This window comes from Littorina saxatilis, linkage group LG1, assembly GCF_037325665.1.
Source record: "Littorina saxatilis isolate snail1 linkage group LG1, US_GU_Lsax_2.0, whole genome shotgun sequence".
Classification (NCBI taxonomy): Eukaryota; Metazoa; Mollusca; class Gastropoda; order Littorinimorpha; family Littorinidae; genus Littorina; species Littorina saxatilis.
The window spans coordinates 96,877,327-96,894,502 of NC_090245.1; the positions used below are offsets into that span (position 1 = coordinate 96,877,327).

At 43.1% G+C, this 17,176-nt stretch overlaps 1 protein-coding gene across 1 annotated transcript; it reads right to left on the reverse strand.

Annotated features, from left to right (window-relative positions):
• Nucleotides 1–7,522: 7,522 nt before the first annotated feature.
• On the reverse strand, nt 7,523–8,785 carry LOC138955250 (uncharacterized). The gene has a single exon (XM_070326914.1). It carries the CDS (start codon nt 8,783–8,785, stop codon nt 7,523–7,525), a length of 1,263 nt encoding a protein of 420 aa, XP_070183015.1.
• Between the last annotated feature and the right edge of the window lie 8,391 nt (nt 8,786–17,176).

Sequence of the window (17,176 nt, forward strand, 5' to 3'; positions counted from 1 at the left end):
AACTGCGTAATGGGCCGGCGTCCCAAGAACTTGAGTCTGAAACTCAATTCATAGTACACACAACAAGACAAAGGTGAACACAAACGGAACATTACTACTGCGCACCTCATTTGACAGTGTGAGACTGCCGGCCGTCACGCAGTGTGGATGTATGAACTCATCTCAGCCATTGCAAACAAACACGACTTGAAAAGTGTCATTTTATCTGTCTCATTCCGTAAACATGTCCTGTTAAAAGCAGTTGCCGGTATAGATGATTATTTTGTTTTTATTAGAATACGCCCTTGTTAACAATTTCAGTAGCTGTGTACTCAGTGAAATTAAACAGTTCGGGACATCCTCCGGCCTAGTCTGACACTGAGTTTAAACTGAACTGATCGTTTCCATTTGTTTCAGTTGTCGGAACACACAAACTGATCAGCGAGAGTCCCACAATAAAATCATAAAACAATTTGAAGTGAGGGGCCCAGTAATTTGAATAAACGTGGATAATTTCAGTCACTTTTGGCCACTCAGTGCCTTACGCCGGGCAGAGTTCAAGACTGACATAACCGGGCCACTCATGCCATGAGAGAGAGAGAAAGAGAGAACTCGAACTCGAACTCGAACTCGAAAACTTTATTACCGAGGGATGATAGCATAAGGTCCATATGGTCCTTTCTTACAGCTAGTCCCTACTATAGTCCCTAGAGAGAGAGAGAGAGAGAGAGAGAGAGAGAGAGAGAGAGAGAGAGAGAGAGAGAGAGAGAGAGAGAGAGAGAGAGAGAGAGAGAGAGAGAAACTGACTGACTGACTGACTATAGCTATGTACCTATAGTTTTTAACGTTCTCTTTGGACCAATTGGCCTCTCCGGCTTGGGACAGGTAGAGTTAATATGGGGGGACAAAACACTGGACAGACATGCACACAGAGAACACATATAATTGTGTCAAGTTATAGTTCTGGAAGTCTGTTGTTGCGCACGGTATTTCAAAATGGGGATGGAAGTACAGATTTAGTTGGGGGTTGTTGCCTTAGTGTACGCGGAATATGGTTGGAGTGGAGCGGTTTTTAATGCTTATTTGCTTTTTATTTATGTGGAATATTTTTAGACTTTTGTATAATGCCAAAATAATTAAATAAATAACTGACTGAATAGGTAAATACTGAAATACATAACTGGAAAAGTAATACAATAATTATTATTTGAATTTTTATCTAGACAAAGGAAAATATTGGAACAACTAGCTAACCGGCTAAATATATCAGAATTGGGAACTTTGGTTCAGGTAGGTTGGCAGTTTGTGCGTTAGCCTTGTTTAACGAATCGAGCTATGCTTTGCGTGTTAGGCGCTTTTGTTGTAGGGTGTGTGTGTGTGTGGGGGGGGGGGGGGGGGGGATGGGGGGTGGTGGGAGAGACAGAGACAGATAGTGACAATGACCGCGAAAAGTAAATTTATAATTAACGGAAGGACATATAAGTTGATGTTCAAGAAGCGCATTATATAGAAATATTGTACTTCGTGAGGAAGTGGTGCAAAGCAACTTGATACAGAGCAAAATAAACACAATATCAGTGTACTTTGCAACAATACATCAGCTCAGCAAAACATGATCGTGATTCTTTCAAATATAAACGATAAGTTCAGAAAATGAGCAACTGTATCCGAAGAGAACATTCCAATCAGGGTCACAAGTTATTTTCATTTTCATTTCAATAAATGGGGTAGCGTGTATATTTGCTTCCAAAAGAATCCCGGCGTGCTGGTTGATTGCCGCAGTACGTCACAAATTCGGAAGTGCGTTTCGGCAGAGGCAGTAAACTGTTATAGACCTGACTTACATAGGTCTATCCTAGCACTAAGAAGAGGAGTGTTTAATTTCATAACTTGAAGCGGTGTGAATCTTTCAAAGAGAACTTTGAACAGATGGGTTTGGGTAAATTTCAAGTCCAGAGATAATTTGATGCATCACGATTCCTTTGTTTTAATCCATCCTTGACTTAAAGGCACAGTACTAGTAAGCCTCCCGTAAACCATCACAGAGCTCCCCGAGCGTCTACATACAGTACACCGAGCATATACTTCCATTTGAACGCTCACCGAACGGGAACATCCTGGCTGCTTTCTGTCGAGCGTGAGAAATTTTCAAAGAATTTATTTTCGTGGACTTGGTCCTCTACAACAATGGCGCCTCGTTTTGGTGCTGGACGGCTGTTATGAATATTCAATACCGGAAATCACGCCCGGACAGTAAGCCTCCCGTAAACCATCACAGATACTGTCAGGCTTTTACACACAGTACAAACACCCTTCCATTTGAACGCTCACCAAACGGGAACATCCTAGGTGCCCTACGTAAAGAGCGAGCAATTTTTAAAGAATTAATTTTGCAGATTGTCTCGAACACTTTTTGGACCCATCCTGAACTCAGGTCAAAAATGAGTTACTTCCCTTCGGGTCTCATTCTATTGATGTAAACTGGCGATAGCCGTGGATCGATGATTATCAGAATGTTTTTGGACCGTGGTGCGTTTTTGCGCTAGACCTAACTTTTAAAATCTAAATAATAAATTGACAGCTTGTTACACAAACATTCTTTAATCATAAAAGAATTCTTTTTTCATCAAGACAAGATCAGAAGTTGTGAAAGTTTGAAAAAAGAAAAGCCCGGAAGCAAGGTCACGGTTTATGCATATCGCCGTTCCTCTCAACAGTCAAAAGCCATCGCTGGAGTTCTTATATCTTGTGAACCACATCCGTTTGTTTCGAGCATAAAAACGTGCTATTGTAAATAAGCTCACATCGAGTCGCATTCAAATGACTAACTGACGACTACATTGTGAAAAAGGGAAACTGGATCACACGGGTTCACGATGGCTCAGGGGTAAGATTAACCACGCAAATATAAATTCTTTGAAAATTGCTCGCTCTTTACGGAGGGCACCTAGGATGTTCTCAATCGGTGAGCCAGTGTTTAAATGAAAGGGTGTTTGTACTGTGTGTAAAAGCCTGACCGTATCTGTGATGGTTTACGGGAGGCTTACTGTGCCTTTAAGACGTAGGATCCCTTATAGCTATTATTAGTTTTTTCATGTAATCTAACTCGATGAGTGTAGTCTGATTAAGTAGGCGTATTACTTCTTTTAGAGCTCTTTTTGTAATGTGAGAGAGAGAGAGAGAAAGAGAGAGAGATAGAAAGAGAGAGAGAGAGAGCAGAGAGAGAGATTGAGCGGAGAGAGAGAGCAGAGAGAGTGACTGAGCGGAGAGAGAGAAAGAGAGAGAGAGAGAGAGAGAGAAAGAGAGAGAGAGAGAGAGAGAGAGAGAGAGAGAGAGAGAGAGAGAGAGAGAGAGAGAGAGAGAGAGAGAGAGAGAACTCAGAACTCAGAACTTTCTTACGTACTAGATGATTACCCGCTTCGCCGGGTACCGGCTTCGCCGGGAAGAACTTGAGTAGAGCCGAATACCAGGCTGCGCCTGGGACCCGGCTTCGCCGGCTTTGCCGGCGCACGAAGGAAAGAAGATAAACGCGCAAAACACTGGAAACCTTCTAAAAATAGTAACGTGCAGTGACCTTCTAAAAATAGTAACGTAGTAACGGGAATATGGATTGACGCCACACGGAGGAAGGGAGATAATCGCGGCTGAAAACACTGGAGAAGATAAGGAAGAGTTACTGGTAGTGAATCCCGACAACAACAAACAAACAAACAAAATCGGTTCAGCGCGCACAGCGCTGCGCGCTGAGAGCACGTGTTGAAATATCGCATCGATGAGGTTGTGTCCGGGGTGTAGCTGAATACGGTGTCCAAATTTGAAAAAGATCCACCGAGAACTTTGGCCGTGCATCGCGAACAGACAGACAGACAGACAGACAGACACTAGTCGTATATATATATAGAAGGATAAAGGTTTTAGGCTCAGAGAGAGAGAGAGAGAGAGAGAGAGAGAGAGAGACAGAGACAGAGACAGAGACAGAGAGACAGAGACAGAGAGACAGACAGAGAGACAGAACGACAGGCTGACGGCACTGAGACAGACATAGACAGGGAGAAAGAGAGTAAGACAGACAGGCAGAATGAGAACAAAGACACTGAGACAGACAGGCAGGCAGACAGACAGAGACAGACAGACAGAGCCGGACTAGACTGACACTGAGACAGACATAGACAGGGAGAAAGAGAGTAAGATAGACAGACATAATGAGAACAAAGACACTGAGACAGACAGACAGACAGACAGACAGACAGACAGGCAAACAGAAAATTAGATAGAGACAGACAGACAAAAAGAGAGAGAGAGAGAGAGAGAGAGAGAGAGAGAGAGAGAGAGAGAGAGAGAGAGAGAGAGAGAGAGAGAGAGAGAGAGAGAGAGAGAGAGAGAGAGAGAGAGAGAGAGATATTCGCAAATCAAATCAAATCAAATTTTATTTTACGAGGGTTGTGGCATAAGCAATATTATACAAATTAGCTTCTTTTCAACCAGCCCTCGCCCAGAGAGGGACTACTCTAATCGTATATACATATATATATATATATATATGTATGGGGGAGACCGGGGCAGGTCGGGACTTAATTATTCTGTTCTTCTCTCACACACTCATTAATGATGACAGACCGCTTAAAGGCAGAGTAAGCCTCCCGTAAACCATCACAGATACGGTCAGGCTTTTACACACAGTACAAACACCATTTCATTTAAACACTCACCAATTGAGAACATCCTAGGTGCCCTCCGTAAAGAGCGAACAATTTTCAAAGAATTTATTTTTGCGTGGTTTATCTTACCCCTGAGCCATCGTGAACCCGTGTGATCCAGTTTTCCCTTTTCACAATGCAGTCGTCATAGTTAGTCATTTGAATGCGACTCGACGTGAGCTTATCTACAATAGCACGTTTTTTTTATGCACGAAACAACGGCTGTGGTTCACAAGAACTCTAGCGATGGCTTTTGACTGTTGAGAGGAACGGCGATTTGCACTGATAAACCGGCCGTCGTCTGCTACGACCCTTGCGTGACCCTGCTTCCGGGCTTTTCTTTTTTTAAACTTTCACAACTTCGAATTGTTCTAATCTTGTCTTGATGAAAAACGAATTCTTTTATGATTAAAGAATGTTTGTGTAACAAGCTGTCAATTTATTATTTAGATTTTAAAAGTTAGGTCTAGCGCAAAAACGAGGCGCCGTTGTTGTTAACGGAACAAGTCTACGAAAATAAATTCTTTGAAAATGTCTCACGCTCGACAGAAAGCAGCCAGGATGTTCCCGTTCGGTGAGCGTTCAAATGGATGTATGCTTGTACTGTATTTAGACGCTCGGGGAGCTCTGTGATGGTTTACGGGAGGCTTACTGTGCCTTTAAATAAAACGCAACTGAAAGTTTATTCTCTCTTTTACAAACGGAAGCATGAAAAACTCGAATTTTTCAGATGCACTGCTCTCAAAATGCAATCAAACAAGGTCACTCAAAATGTCCCGACCTGCCCCAAGCTGGGGTACTTCGGGACAAGCCATGGGGCAGCTCGAGACATGTCGTCCTGACCTGCCCCAAGCTGGGGGTACTTCGGGACAAGCCATGGAGAAGCTCGGGGCGGCATGTTATTACTCTGTGTGAATGTTCAACTTTCCAACAACAAAAAGTAAGATATTGTATTAAAAGGAAACAACACCAAAATCTCAACGTAACATTACAGTTTGGTCAAAAACGGTGTCTGTCTTTGTGGCCAATGGGGTGTTAATAACGTGTTGTTCTTTTACTGAGTTTGTCAACGGCAAAAGTCACACCGATAGTAGGCAGTGGTGCCAATATCTGCACAGTCTTCATGACACCATCGTCTGCATGTATTACATTGGATCCAGACTTCGTCTGCACGAGAGTATTCAAAGTCTTCACAACATAATTATGATGCACAGATCTGAAGTTGCAGTGGTTGATGACCCAAAGCCTGCTGCGGTTGATGACCCGAGGCCTGCAGTGGTTGATGACCCGAGGCCTGCAGTGGTTGATGACTCGAAGTCTGCAGGTGAACAGTCTGCTATGTTCACTCCAGCAACTTCAAAGATGAGGAGGTCTTTTGAGAGCTCTGCAGAAAGGCGGTTGAGGTAGGCTACAAGCTCAGCAAAATCAGTGAATGTGGTGAGGATGCTTTTGCCTCTGGCTGACGGCATTCCCTTCATGTTTCTGGCGTGGGAGTCAAACAGAAACCATCTGCCATGTTGATCTTGATGAATCATAACTGATGACTGTTTAAGAACGACTAGAGCTGTTCCATAGTCTTGGAGGGCCTTCCTGAGCGCAGCATCGAATCCAACAGCTGCTTCTGATAACTGACGGTCACTGACAACACCACAAAGAGACTTTTTGTTTGTTTGTTTGTTTGCTTAACGCCCAGCCGACCACGAAGGGCCATATCAGGGCGGTGCTGCTTTGACATATAACGTGCGCCACACACAAGACAGAAGTCCCAGCACTGGCTTCATGTCTCACCCAGTCACATTATTCTGACACCGGACCAACCAGTCCTAGCACTAACCCCATAATGCCAGACGCCAGGCGGAGCAGCCACTAGATTGCCAATTTTAAAGTCTTAGGTTTGACCCGGCCGGGGTTCGAACCCACGACCTCCCGATCACGGGGCGGACGCCTTACCACTAGGCCAACCGTGCCGGTCACAAAGAGACTGCCCCCGGTTGAAGGTAAACTTCTTGTTGAACAAATCTATGTTGTCTGGTATGTCCGAGATCAAAAGATAGCCAAATTCATTCGTAGGTCGAGCTTCCATTATTGTTTTGTACAGGAGGTCACCAAAAAGCATGATGAGAGTCAGGTCTGGCTTTTCCCAAGTGGCAATGTCCTTTACCTTGATGAAGGCTGCAGCTGAGGTCGCCATGGCAGTGCACTGCCTGCCTCTTGTGTCGGGAGAAAAAATATCTTCTCCTTGGTGGTGGGATCCCATCATAACAACCGTCATTGCAGCAGATGTTGCTTGGGGATTCAAGCATCTTCTACTCTTGGTTGCTGGTGGTTTTGCTTTACGCTTGAATGTTGTTGATTCTTTCTCTTTTGGTTTGCACTTTTTAGCCTGAAGCTCTGCTTTTTCTGGGGTGTCAGTCAAAATTCTACTTTTTCCTAGACGCCTGTTTGCCTTCTGCGCTTTGTCCTTGGGGGCAGCCTGTGGGTGGGGGCGTATCATTTCAGGGGTCACAGAAAGACGAGTTGCTTGTGTCTGATTCTGTGTTGATGAGAATTGGACGATTGACACAAGAGGAACTCGGTGAGACGACTGCAGTGTGGGGGAGCCTGTGTCTACAGGAGCATGGTCAGACGTCTGCAGTGTGGGGGAGCCTGTGTCTGCAGGAGCATGGTCAGACGTCTGCAGTGTGGGGGAGCCTGTGTCTGCAGGAGCATGGTCAGACGGCTGCAGTGTGGGGGAGCCTGTGTCTGCAGGAGCATGGTCAGACGTCTGCAGTGTGGGGGAGCCTGTGTCTGCAGGAGCATGGTCAGACGTCTGCAGTGTGGGGGAGCCTGTGTCTGCAGGACCATGGTCAGACGGCTGCAGTGTGGGGGAGCCTGTGTCTCAGTGCAGGAGCATGGTCAGACGGCTGCAGTGTGGGGGAGCCTGTGTCTGCAGGAGCATGGTCAGACGGCTGCAGTGTGGGGGAGCCTGTGTCTGCAGGAGCATGGTCAGACGGCTGCAGTGTGGGGGAGCCTGTGTCTGCAGGAGCATTGTCAGACGGCTGCAGTGTGGGGGAGCCTGTGTCTGCAGGAGCATGGTCAGACGACTGCAGTGTGGGGGAGCCTGTGTCTGCAGGAGCATGGTCAGACGGCTGCAGTGTGGGGGAGCCTGTGTCTGCAGGAGCATGGTCAGACGACTGCAGTGTGGGGGAGCCTGTGTCTGCAGGAGCATGGTCAGACGACTGCAGTGTGGGGGAGCCTGTGTCTGCAGGAGCATGGTCAGACGACTGCAGTGTGGGGGAGCCTGTGTCTGCAGGAGCATGGTCAGACGACTGCAGTGTGGGGGAGCCTGTGTCTGCAGGAGCATGGTCAGACGACTGCAGTGTGGGGGAGCCTGTGTCTGCAGGAGCATGGTCAGACGACTGCAGTGTGGGGGAGCCTGTGTCTGCAGGAGCATGGTCAGACGACTGCAGTGTGGGGGAGCCTGTGTCTGCAGGAGCATGGTCAGACGTCTGCAGTGTGAGGGAGCCTGTGTCTGCAGGAGCATGGTCAGACGGCTGCAGTGTGGGGGAGCCTGTGTCTGCAGGAGCATGGTCAGACGGCTGCAGTGTGGGGGAGCCTGTGTCTGCAGGAGCATGGTCAGACGGCTGCAGTGTGGGGGAGCCTGTGTCTGTAGGAGCATGGTCAGACGACTGCAGTGTGGGGGAGCCTGTGTCTGTAGGAGCATGGTCAGACGGCTGCAGTGTGTGGGAGCCTGTGTCTGCAGGAGCATGGTCAGACGACTGCAGTGTGGGGGAGCCTGTGTCTGCAGGAGCATGGTCAGACGACTGCAGTGTGGGGGAGCCTGTGTCTGCAGGACCATGGTCAGACGGCTGCAGTGTGGGGGAGCCTGTGTCTGCAGGAGCATGGTCAGACGGCTGCAGTGTGGGGGAGCCTGTGTCTGCAGGAGCATGGTCAGACGGCTGCAGTGTGGGGGAGCCTGTGTCTGCAGGAGCATGGTCAGACGGCTGCAGTGTGGGGGAGCCTGTGTCTACAGGAGCATGGTCAGACGGCGATATGCGACTTCCGACGACAAGAGACTGGACAAACGCATTATCAGGGAAAATGTTCACATCAATTGGGCATATCGTCATATTCCTGTGCATTTGAAGCCGCTGATTATGTTTCCCATTGTGAATGCCCGTGCAACAGCTGTTCCGGCAAGACCTGCAACATCGTAAACTGATGGTCATTCTTTGACCAGGGTGATTATAAATCCAGTTCTTGCCAGCCACCCCAAAGGCCGTTTTGAAAGGTCCGTAAATGGCCACATCCAGAGGCTGCAACCTGTGGCTGCACATGTAAATCATTTACAAACGATATAGACTAGCACTTGAACCCACCACCTAGGTTAGGTAAAGCACGTGGTACACGACCGGCCGACTGGGATTTTGTGAAGGAGTACGCCTTTATTTAATTTAAATCTTTCTTTTAAGGGCAAAATGTTGAGTTTTTTTTATAATCGTCAAAAACGAGACTGGCTTGTTTCAATATATTTACACCCCCGGTATAGGGGTGTGTATAGGATTCGCTTGATGTGTTTGTGTGTTTGTGTTCGCATATAGATCTCAAGAATGAACGGACCGATCGTCACCAAACTTGGTGAACAGGTTCTATACATTCCTGAGACGGTCCTTACAAAAATTGGGACCAGTCAAACACACGGTTAGGGAGTTATTGGTGGATTAAGATTCTACAAGGACTTATAGAGGGACATATTAATGGTCAAAGGGAAATAACCTTCTCAGTTGGTGGCAGTGAGAATGGTTATTTCCCTTTGACCAACGGGGGTGTTTTTCCTACCTCGGAGGAATTTCTTGTTAATTTTAGTGCTCGTCTGTGTAGACTATACAGTGGTTTTAAAATATTTGCACTGACAGAGCCCCAGATGGTCGAACTGAATAATACGTGATGGTTTGTATGTATGCGTTAAAAAATAATGACCTTGAGTGTGGATCAAGAAAGTGTTTTATTCTGTTCAACAGATATATTTTCCTCGACATTGTTTTACACAACGAGAGAGAGAGAGAGAGAGAGAGAGAGAGAGAGAGAGAGAGAGAGAGAGAGAGAGAGAGAGAGAGAGAGAGAGAGAGAGAGATAGACAGACAGACACTGAGACAGACAGACTGGCAGAGATAGACAGACAGACAAATAGAGAGAGAGAGAGAGAGAGAGAGAGACACATAGACAGACAAACACTGAGACAGACAGACTGGCAGAGATAGACAGACAGACAAATAGAGAGAGAGAGAGAGAGAGAGAGAGAGAGAGAGAGAGAGAGAGAGAGAGAGAGAGAGAGAGAGAGAGAGAGAGAACAAGAACAAGAACAAGAACAATTCTTTATTTTACGAGGGTAATAGAGTAAGCAGTGATCTGCTTTTTTACATCTGGCCCTCGCCCTAAAGAGGGACTAGTCTAAAATTGCTAAAGAATAAGCAAGTAAAGAAGAGAGAGAGAGAGAGAGAGAGAGAGAGAGAGAGAGAGAGAGAGAGAGAGAGAGAGAGAGAGAGAGAGACAGACAGACAGACAGACATTGACAGAGAGAAAGAGAGCGATACAAACAGACAACATGATTGAGAGCAAAACGTCGTGCGCCAGCGCGCAGCATGCAGAGCGGTAGTACGGTAGGACTGAATAGGGGCGTCGGCAGCGCAGTGGCTTTTGGTTGGCTGAAATCGGGCGTGTATCTGCAGCGTTCTGACAGCATGACCTTGACCTAATTGAGCCAGCTGCACAAGGGTCGCGTCGCGTGCAGTATGGTATGACACCGTATGGTGCGCAGCTGAAGCGATGTACCGGCGGTGCATGTTATGACGGCTAACTAGTGCCAAAACCTCATAATTGTAATTATCAAGGGAAAGTAATTTTCCCTTGATAAATACCATTTTCACGTGTTTATTACTAATTTTCCCGGGAAAATGACTAATTTTCCCGGAATAATTACTAACTTTCACCTGTTAATTACTAATTTTTAGTTTTGGCTCACTTCCTGACGGATTGCTAGTGCCAAAACTAAAAATTAGTAATTTTCCCGTGAAAATGAGTAACTAACAGGTGAAAACAGTAACTGACAGCGTTAATTAGTAATTATCACGTGATAATGTGTAACCCCAGGTTTTGGCACTAGTAGGCCGTCATAGGGCTTACTTGTGCCAAAACCTCATAATTGTAATTATCAAGGGAAAATTAGTAATTTTTCCTTGATAATTACCATTTTCACGTGTTAATTACTAATTTTCCCGGGAAAATTACTAACTTTCACCTGTTAATGACTAATTTTTAGTTTTGGCTCACTTCCTGACGGATTGCCAAAACTAAAAATTAGTCATTTTCCCATGAAAATTACTAATTATCCCGTGAAAATGAGTAACTAACGAGTGAAAACAGTAACTGACAGCGTTAATTAGTAATTATCACGTGATAATGGGTAACCCCATGTTTTGGCACTAGTAAGCCGTCATATATGTCAGCCTTTCACAGCATGGTTGGTCACTGACGTTATCGCAGAACGCGCGCACAAGCGATGTGTTCCGCTAAAGACATGATATGACGGCTTACTAGTGCCAAAACATGGTGACTTGGAATAATAGGCCGTGAAAAGTAGGATATGCGCCGAAAAGGCTGCGATCTGCTGGTCGATGTGAATGCGTGATGTATTGTGTAAAAAATTCCATCTCACACGGCATAAATAGGTCCCTGCGCCTTGAGTCCGAGTCTGGAGATACGCGCGCGATATACGACTTCATATAACATATAACATAATTACAATTATGAGGTTTTGGCACTAGTAAGCCCTATGTCTGGTGTCTAGTTTACATGGGTTTTGTACTGAGGGGTCAGAAATCGTCTTTTGTCACCTTTTTTGTTGCATTTTTGTGATATGATGTGACGGTTATGTACACAATGCTCTAGTCGGGTGTAATAATGTTAGATTTTTGTTTTTGGTGTTGTTTTGATATTAAAGTCATTTAATGTGGGTTTTTGCTTGGGTTATGTTCATTTTCTGCCATAGAGCACTTGTACGGTTAAATAAAGTTTGTGACGTTGTGACAAGTTATGTACATATGCCGGGATTTAAATTTACTAGTTTGTTAAAAATAAACTTTTTTTTGAACTTATAGTGTGTTTATGAGCTTATAAGTGTGACTGGATTTGTCTAGCCTTTCTTTGTGTGTCTCCTTTTTAGGCTAAAAGTTTTCCTGAGCATGTCACAGTTTTAGACTCCTTTTCATGCCTGTGTACATATACACTGGCTGAGTCCTGTAGGCTCTCTACACCGTCATAGACAGTCCGTTGAATAAGGGATATAGTCACATTCACCAAATGGGCACCACACAGTTCCACTGATCACGGTCACACAACCGCAAAATAACACTTCGTCGATATTACGAGATAATCACTAAGATGAAATAACGTAGGTAACACTTCGGAATCAGGAAACAGCACACGGGTAAACAAACAGGAATCGCCGATCGAAGACAGCAAACAGGACAGGATCTGCTTGAGTGTAGACCTAGGAACAGACAGGAACCGCCGATGCAAATCAGGTTGAAGACAGGCATGGTCCGCAGGAACAGGTAGAAGCAGAATATGTTGACCATGGTTGAATATCTTCCAGGCAGACGTCAGGATTCTGGTGTCGGTCGCACCAGCAAGATTTACCGTACCCCATGATGGAATACGAGTCACAAGAAAAGTCCATTCTGTGCAAAACGCGATCTTTGCTCGCAGCGCCAATTGCGATGGGGTGGAAGGTAGTAGATAATATTGGTTGTTGACTCTTGATGTAGTAGTTGGGTAAATGTAGTCACCTAGTAGAAGTAAACCCCGAAGTTCAGGAGTACACCATGTGGATGCCTCTTTAGTGTCTTGCACTGAACGAACATCACTTGCTCTCGTAATGGACTTTCACTCACATGTAGAGAATGATAGACAAGAGTTCACTGGCACAGACCGACGAGTCACTTGATGCAACATGAAACTCTGGAAAACCATGTCTGTTGATTCACATTTCTCTTTATTGACGAGCCGCAGGAGCGGCGAGTCAGATGGTCTCTGCTCGGGAGCTGTCTGTGGAGGCTGCGTGCTATAATTAGCTGACCTGCTGCGCGAGCAGTCACTGCAGAGTTTTGAGATAACTTTGTAACACGTTTTATTTTATGCTCCTCAAGAATACAACTTTGGGCAACGTGCCGCGTAAAACTACACGCAACAGGGATTCAGTAGGTACCAAACATGCCTTGGTCAGAAGTAGAATGTAAATGAATCTTTATAAAGAAGTAGGCTGCTTCAAACGTCGGACAGCCACAGCTACGGTTGGGTTCACGGCATCGAACCGATGCGACTCTCCGTCATATCATACACGTAATCAATCACATGGATGACTAATAAACATGTAAACTACATGTATACGTCTATGATCGGACATAAGAAAGGAGAGCTTCCCCCGGGCCTGTGCATGTGTTGTTCGTTGTGCGTGTGTAAATGTACACAACAAACTGACCACAAAACTGAGACAGACCTCTTTCGCTTCAGTCTTGCAGAATTTAAAGACAAATACAGGTAGAGCGTGCATTATACTAACTGTTTGGTGAAAGTATCAAACGTTTCTTTTTATAAATAAGTGGCAGGGTAATACTTTTTTTAGTTTCAAAATAACTTGGAACCCATTCAAGACTTCATATTGTTCCCGGTGTCCATTCACATTCTCATCTTGATGATTTTTCACTGTATACCAGTTTGGTTCTTCATGTACATGTTGCATTATGATGTTTTTTTCATATTAAAATGTACAGTTGTCATGTCATGTTTTGCACTATTTTCCACTTATCAAATGCAATCGTTGTTATTATCAATAGATATATAACACATTGTGTTCACTTCATATTGAACTTTTCAAGACATTGTGTGACATTTCACTTTCTCTGGTGCAAGTGGTTAAGCCAAGATGGTTACCCAAAAAATTTGTCATTAATTATATGACTGAACAATCAATCTTTTGTTAAATATCTTTTTGTTAGTCCTCGACAGCAATTACTTCGTTTACTATTTTAACCATTGATCGCAATACAATGGTGTGCACGGGTGCTACATTATTTGTGTAGGCGTTTTTTCTTGTACATTTAATGCGTACATTTTTTTTCCACAATACGTAACTGTTTGTCCTTTATGACTTTGTTGTAAGAGACATTTCGAAATAACATTATTTTCACATTTATTCCTGTTTTGTTTTTTTCTTCTTTCCCATCATTCCTTTGCTCTTAAAATAATACATCTGGAGCGAGTTTTGGCGTCAACTAAGGTGACTCGAGTCGAACCGGAGGTCGCAAAAACTCGGTCCGGTACGACTGGAGTGACGTCACCGGTTAACCAACTTTCAACCTTGCTTCCTGCGTAGGGTCTCTCCAGTTCCAAGATGGCTGCCAAGGCGAGGTGAGAAACTTCTGCAAATATTTTTTGACAAAGTTACGGATTGTGAGAAGACATTTGTTGTAAATCACTTAGCCTTTCAAAAATTAAGGATACTGGGTTGGATACTGTCTTGGTTTTAATGCATTTTATTTTAGCAGTGATGTTTATTTTGGGAAGAAATGAGGTCAACAGGAGTTTGGGTGCGATTTCGGCTCAAATGTACTTTAGCGCCCTGAACTTTTACCCGGCTGTTTTGCGCTCGATTTTCACGCTCACTTCTTCATTGACGTTCGAATCGATAGTTCGATGTTTTGGCATTACATTCACATCAACAATAAAACAGTACTGCTTGTTCATCATCGTCGTCCATCAACTCTCCACAATGAATAATTTGATTGATGCATTTTTGTTGCAAAATAAATGTTTAGGTGATTCTTTAAAATGGGAATTATTAAAAATTCAAATGCGGGAATTTTGCACAGCCTATGCAGCAGGAAGAAAGCGAAAACAAAATAATTCCCAGCTTTCTTTTCAGAAGGTTTTGGATGAAACGGACATTCTTTTAGCAAATAATCCAGAAGATCTGAATCTGTTAATGAAAAGAGAAAAAATTAAAATAGAGCTTGAGGTATTTTCATTGGAAGAAGCCCAGAGTGCCCAAGTTCGCTCTCGCGTTCAGTTCATAGAAGAAGGTGAGAAGAACACAAAGTATTTTTTGAATTTGGAAAAAAGTAAAGCTAACATGAAAATTATGGATCGTTTGCAGACAGAGGACGGGAGGGTATTTAATACACAGAAAGAGATTATGAAAGAACAAGTACGATTTTTTAAAGACTCATATGAAAAAAGCGCGGAATTTAACCAGATGAGCGCAAACGAATTTGTACAAGATTTAAATATACCATTTCTCTCCAATGACCAAAAAGGTGAATTGGACTCGGAGATTACCGCGAAGGAATTAACTATTGCCCTTAAATTATTAAATAACGATTCAGCCCCAGGTCTTGATGGCCTCACTACCTGTTTTTATAAAGTATTTTGGTTGAAGATAAGGGATGTAGTTCATGCCTCATTTGTAGCATCATTTGTTAATGGCGAATTATCGCCCACTCAAAAACAAGCAGTCCTGACCTTAATTCATAAAGGTAAAGATTTACCTAGGGACGATCTCGGCAATTGGAGACCAATATCTCTGACAAATACAGATTACAAGATAATTGCGAAATGTTTAGCAATGCGACTTTCCACTGTAATAGGTGATATTATACATGAAAATCAAGTTGGCTTTATGAAAGGAAGAAAAATAAGTAACATGATTAGACTCATTGATGATACCATAGATATTATGAACACAATGGATAAACCTGGAGTTTTATTAGCAGTTGACTTTCGACGTGCATTTGATTCCATATCCAAAGATTATATTTTGTTTGCATTTGATAAATTTGGTTTTGGTGATAATTTTAAAAAATGGGCTTCTGTCCTGATGAACAATAGTCAAAGTTGTATTAATTATACAGGGTGGATATCCGAACCTTTTCCTGTGGAAACTGGCATTCGCCAAGGATGTCCATTCTCTCCAATGGCTTTTGTTATTGCCCTTGAAATGTTGGCGATCAAGATTCGTTCTGATGAAGCTATTAAGGGTATCCATCTGCCTATGTCACCCTTTGAGGTATCACCCATCACGGTCCTAAAACTGTTATTATATGCTGATGACGTCACTCTTTTTTTTGCATGATAGAATAGATCTAGAAAGGGCGTTATACATTTTGAATATATTTAAACGTTTTTCAAACTTGGAAGTGAATGTTAACAAAACGGAAGCCATGTGGATAGGGTCCAAAAAGTTGTGTACAGATCAGTATTTTGGTCTTAAATGGAAATGTAAAGTAAAAATTGTTGGAATTATTTTTTCAAACAATATACCCGCATCGTCTTTAGAGGAAAACTGGTCAAAGAAAATTCAACGAATACAACAAATAATCGCCAATTGGTCAAAGAGAAATTTAAGTATACAAGGTAAAATTTGTATTGTTAAAACCTTTCTTATATCTCAATTCGTTTATATTTTCCAGTCTCTGGCAGTACCTCATCATGTTCTACATCGTATTAATTCCATTTTGTTTAGGTTTATTTGGAAGAAAAAGTATTCAAATACGCGCGCATTTGAAAAAGTAAGACGAACAGTTATGTGTAAAGAAAAAGATTATGGTGGTTTGAATATGATAAACGTAGTAGATATGCACAACTCATTTATGATTTCCTGGCTTGTTAATTTGCAAAACTCCACACAAAAGTATTGGTCTGTTATTCCAAGATATTGTCTGTCATGTCTGGGCATTGGTTTATCGTGCTTTGACTCAAATGCATCTTCGAAAACGATGAATGGCCTCAATATTTGCAGATCATTGTTTTGGAAACAAGTGTTATTGACTTGGCTTGACAATAAAAGTGTTTTCTGTGAAAAGTATGATTTTACACCAGTAATATTAAAGGACCAATGCATTTGGAACAATATGAATATTCAATTTAAACATAAATGCCTATTTTTTAAAGATTTTATAAAACATAATATCTCATTTGTAAAGGATGTTATGAATGAAAATGGTATTATTATTTCTTTTGAAGATTTATGTCAAAAAGTGGGTTATAAACCATCCAGACAGTTTGAATACAATGCATTATGCACAGCACTTAAATCCAGACGTACAGACACATTACCATATCAATATTTTACATTGCAGGATTTCATTGTTAACGGTGGTAATATAACAGCAAAGTTTATTAGAAAATGTTTAGTTGATCTTGATGTCCAGATTCCGAGTGCCTGTGATTTTTGGAAACGAAAACATAATGTAGATTTGGATAAGAGAAACTGGTTACTGGCCGTTAACAGCACAAAAGAAGAAAGATTACGTCTGCTGCACTGGAAACTATTACATAGAATATATCCAACCAATATTTTATTAAACAAAATGGGATTACGAACATCGAATAAGTGTGAAGTTTGTAATGAATTAGACACCCTTGAACATTTCTTTTTTAGTTGCCAAGAGGTGATGAAGGGTTGG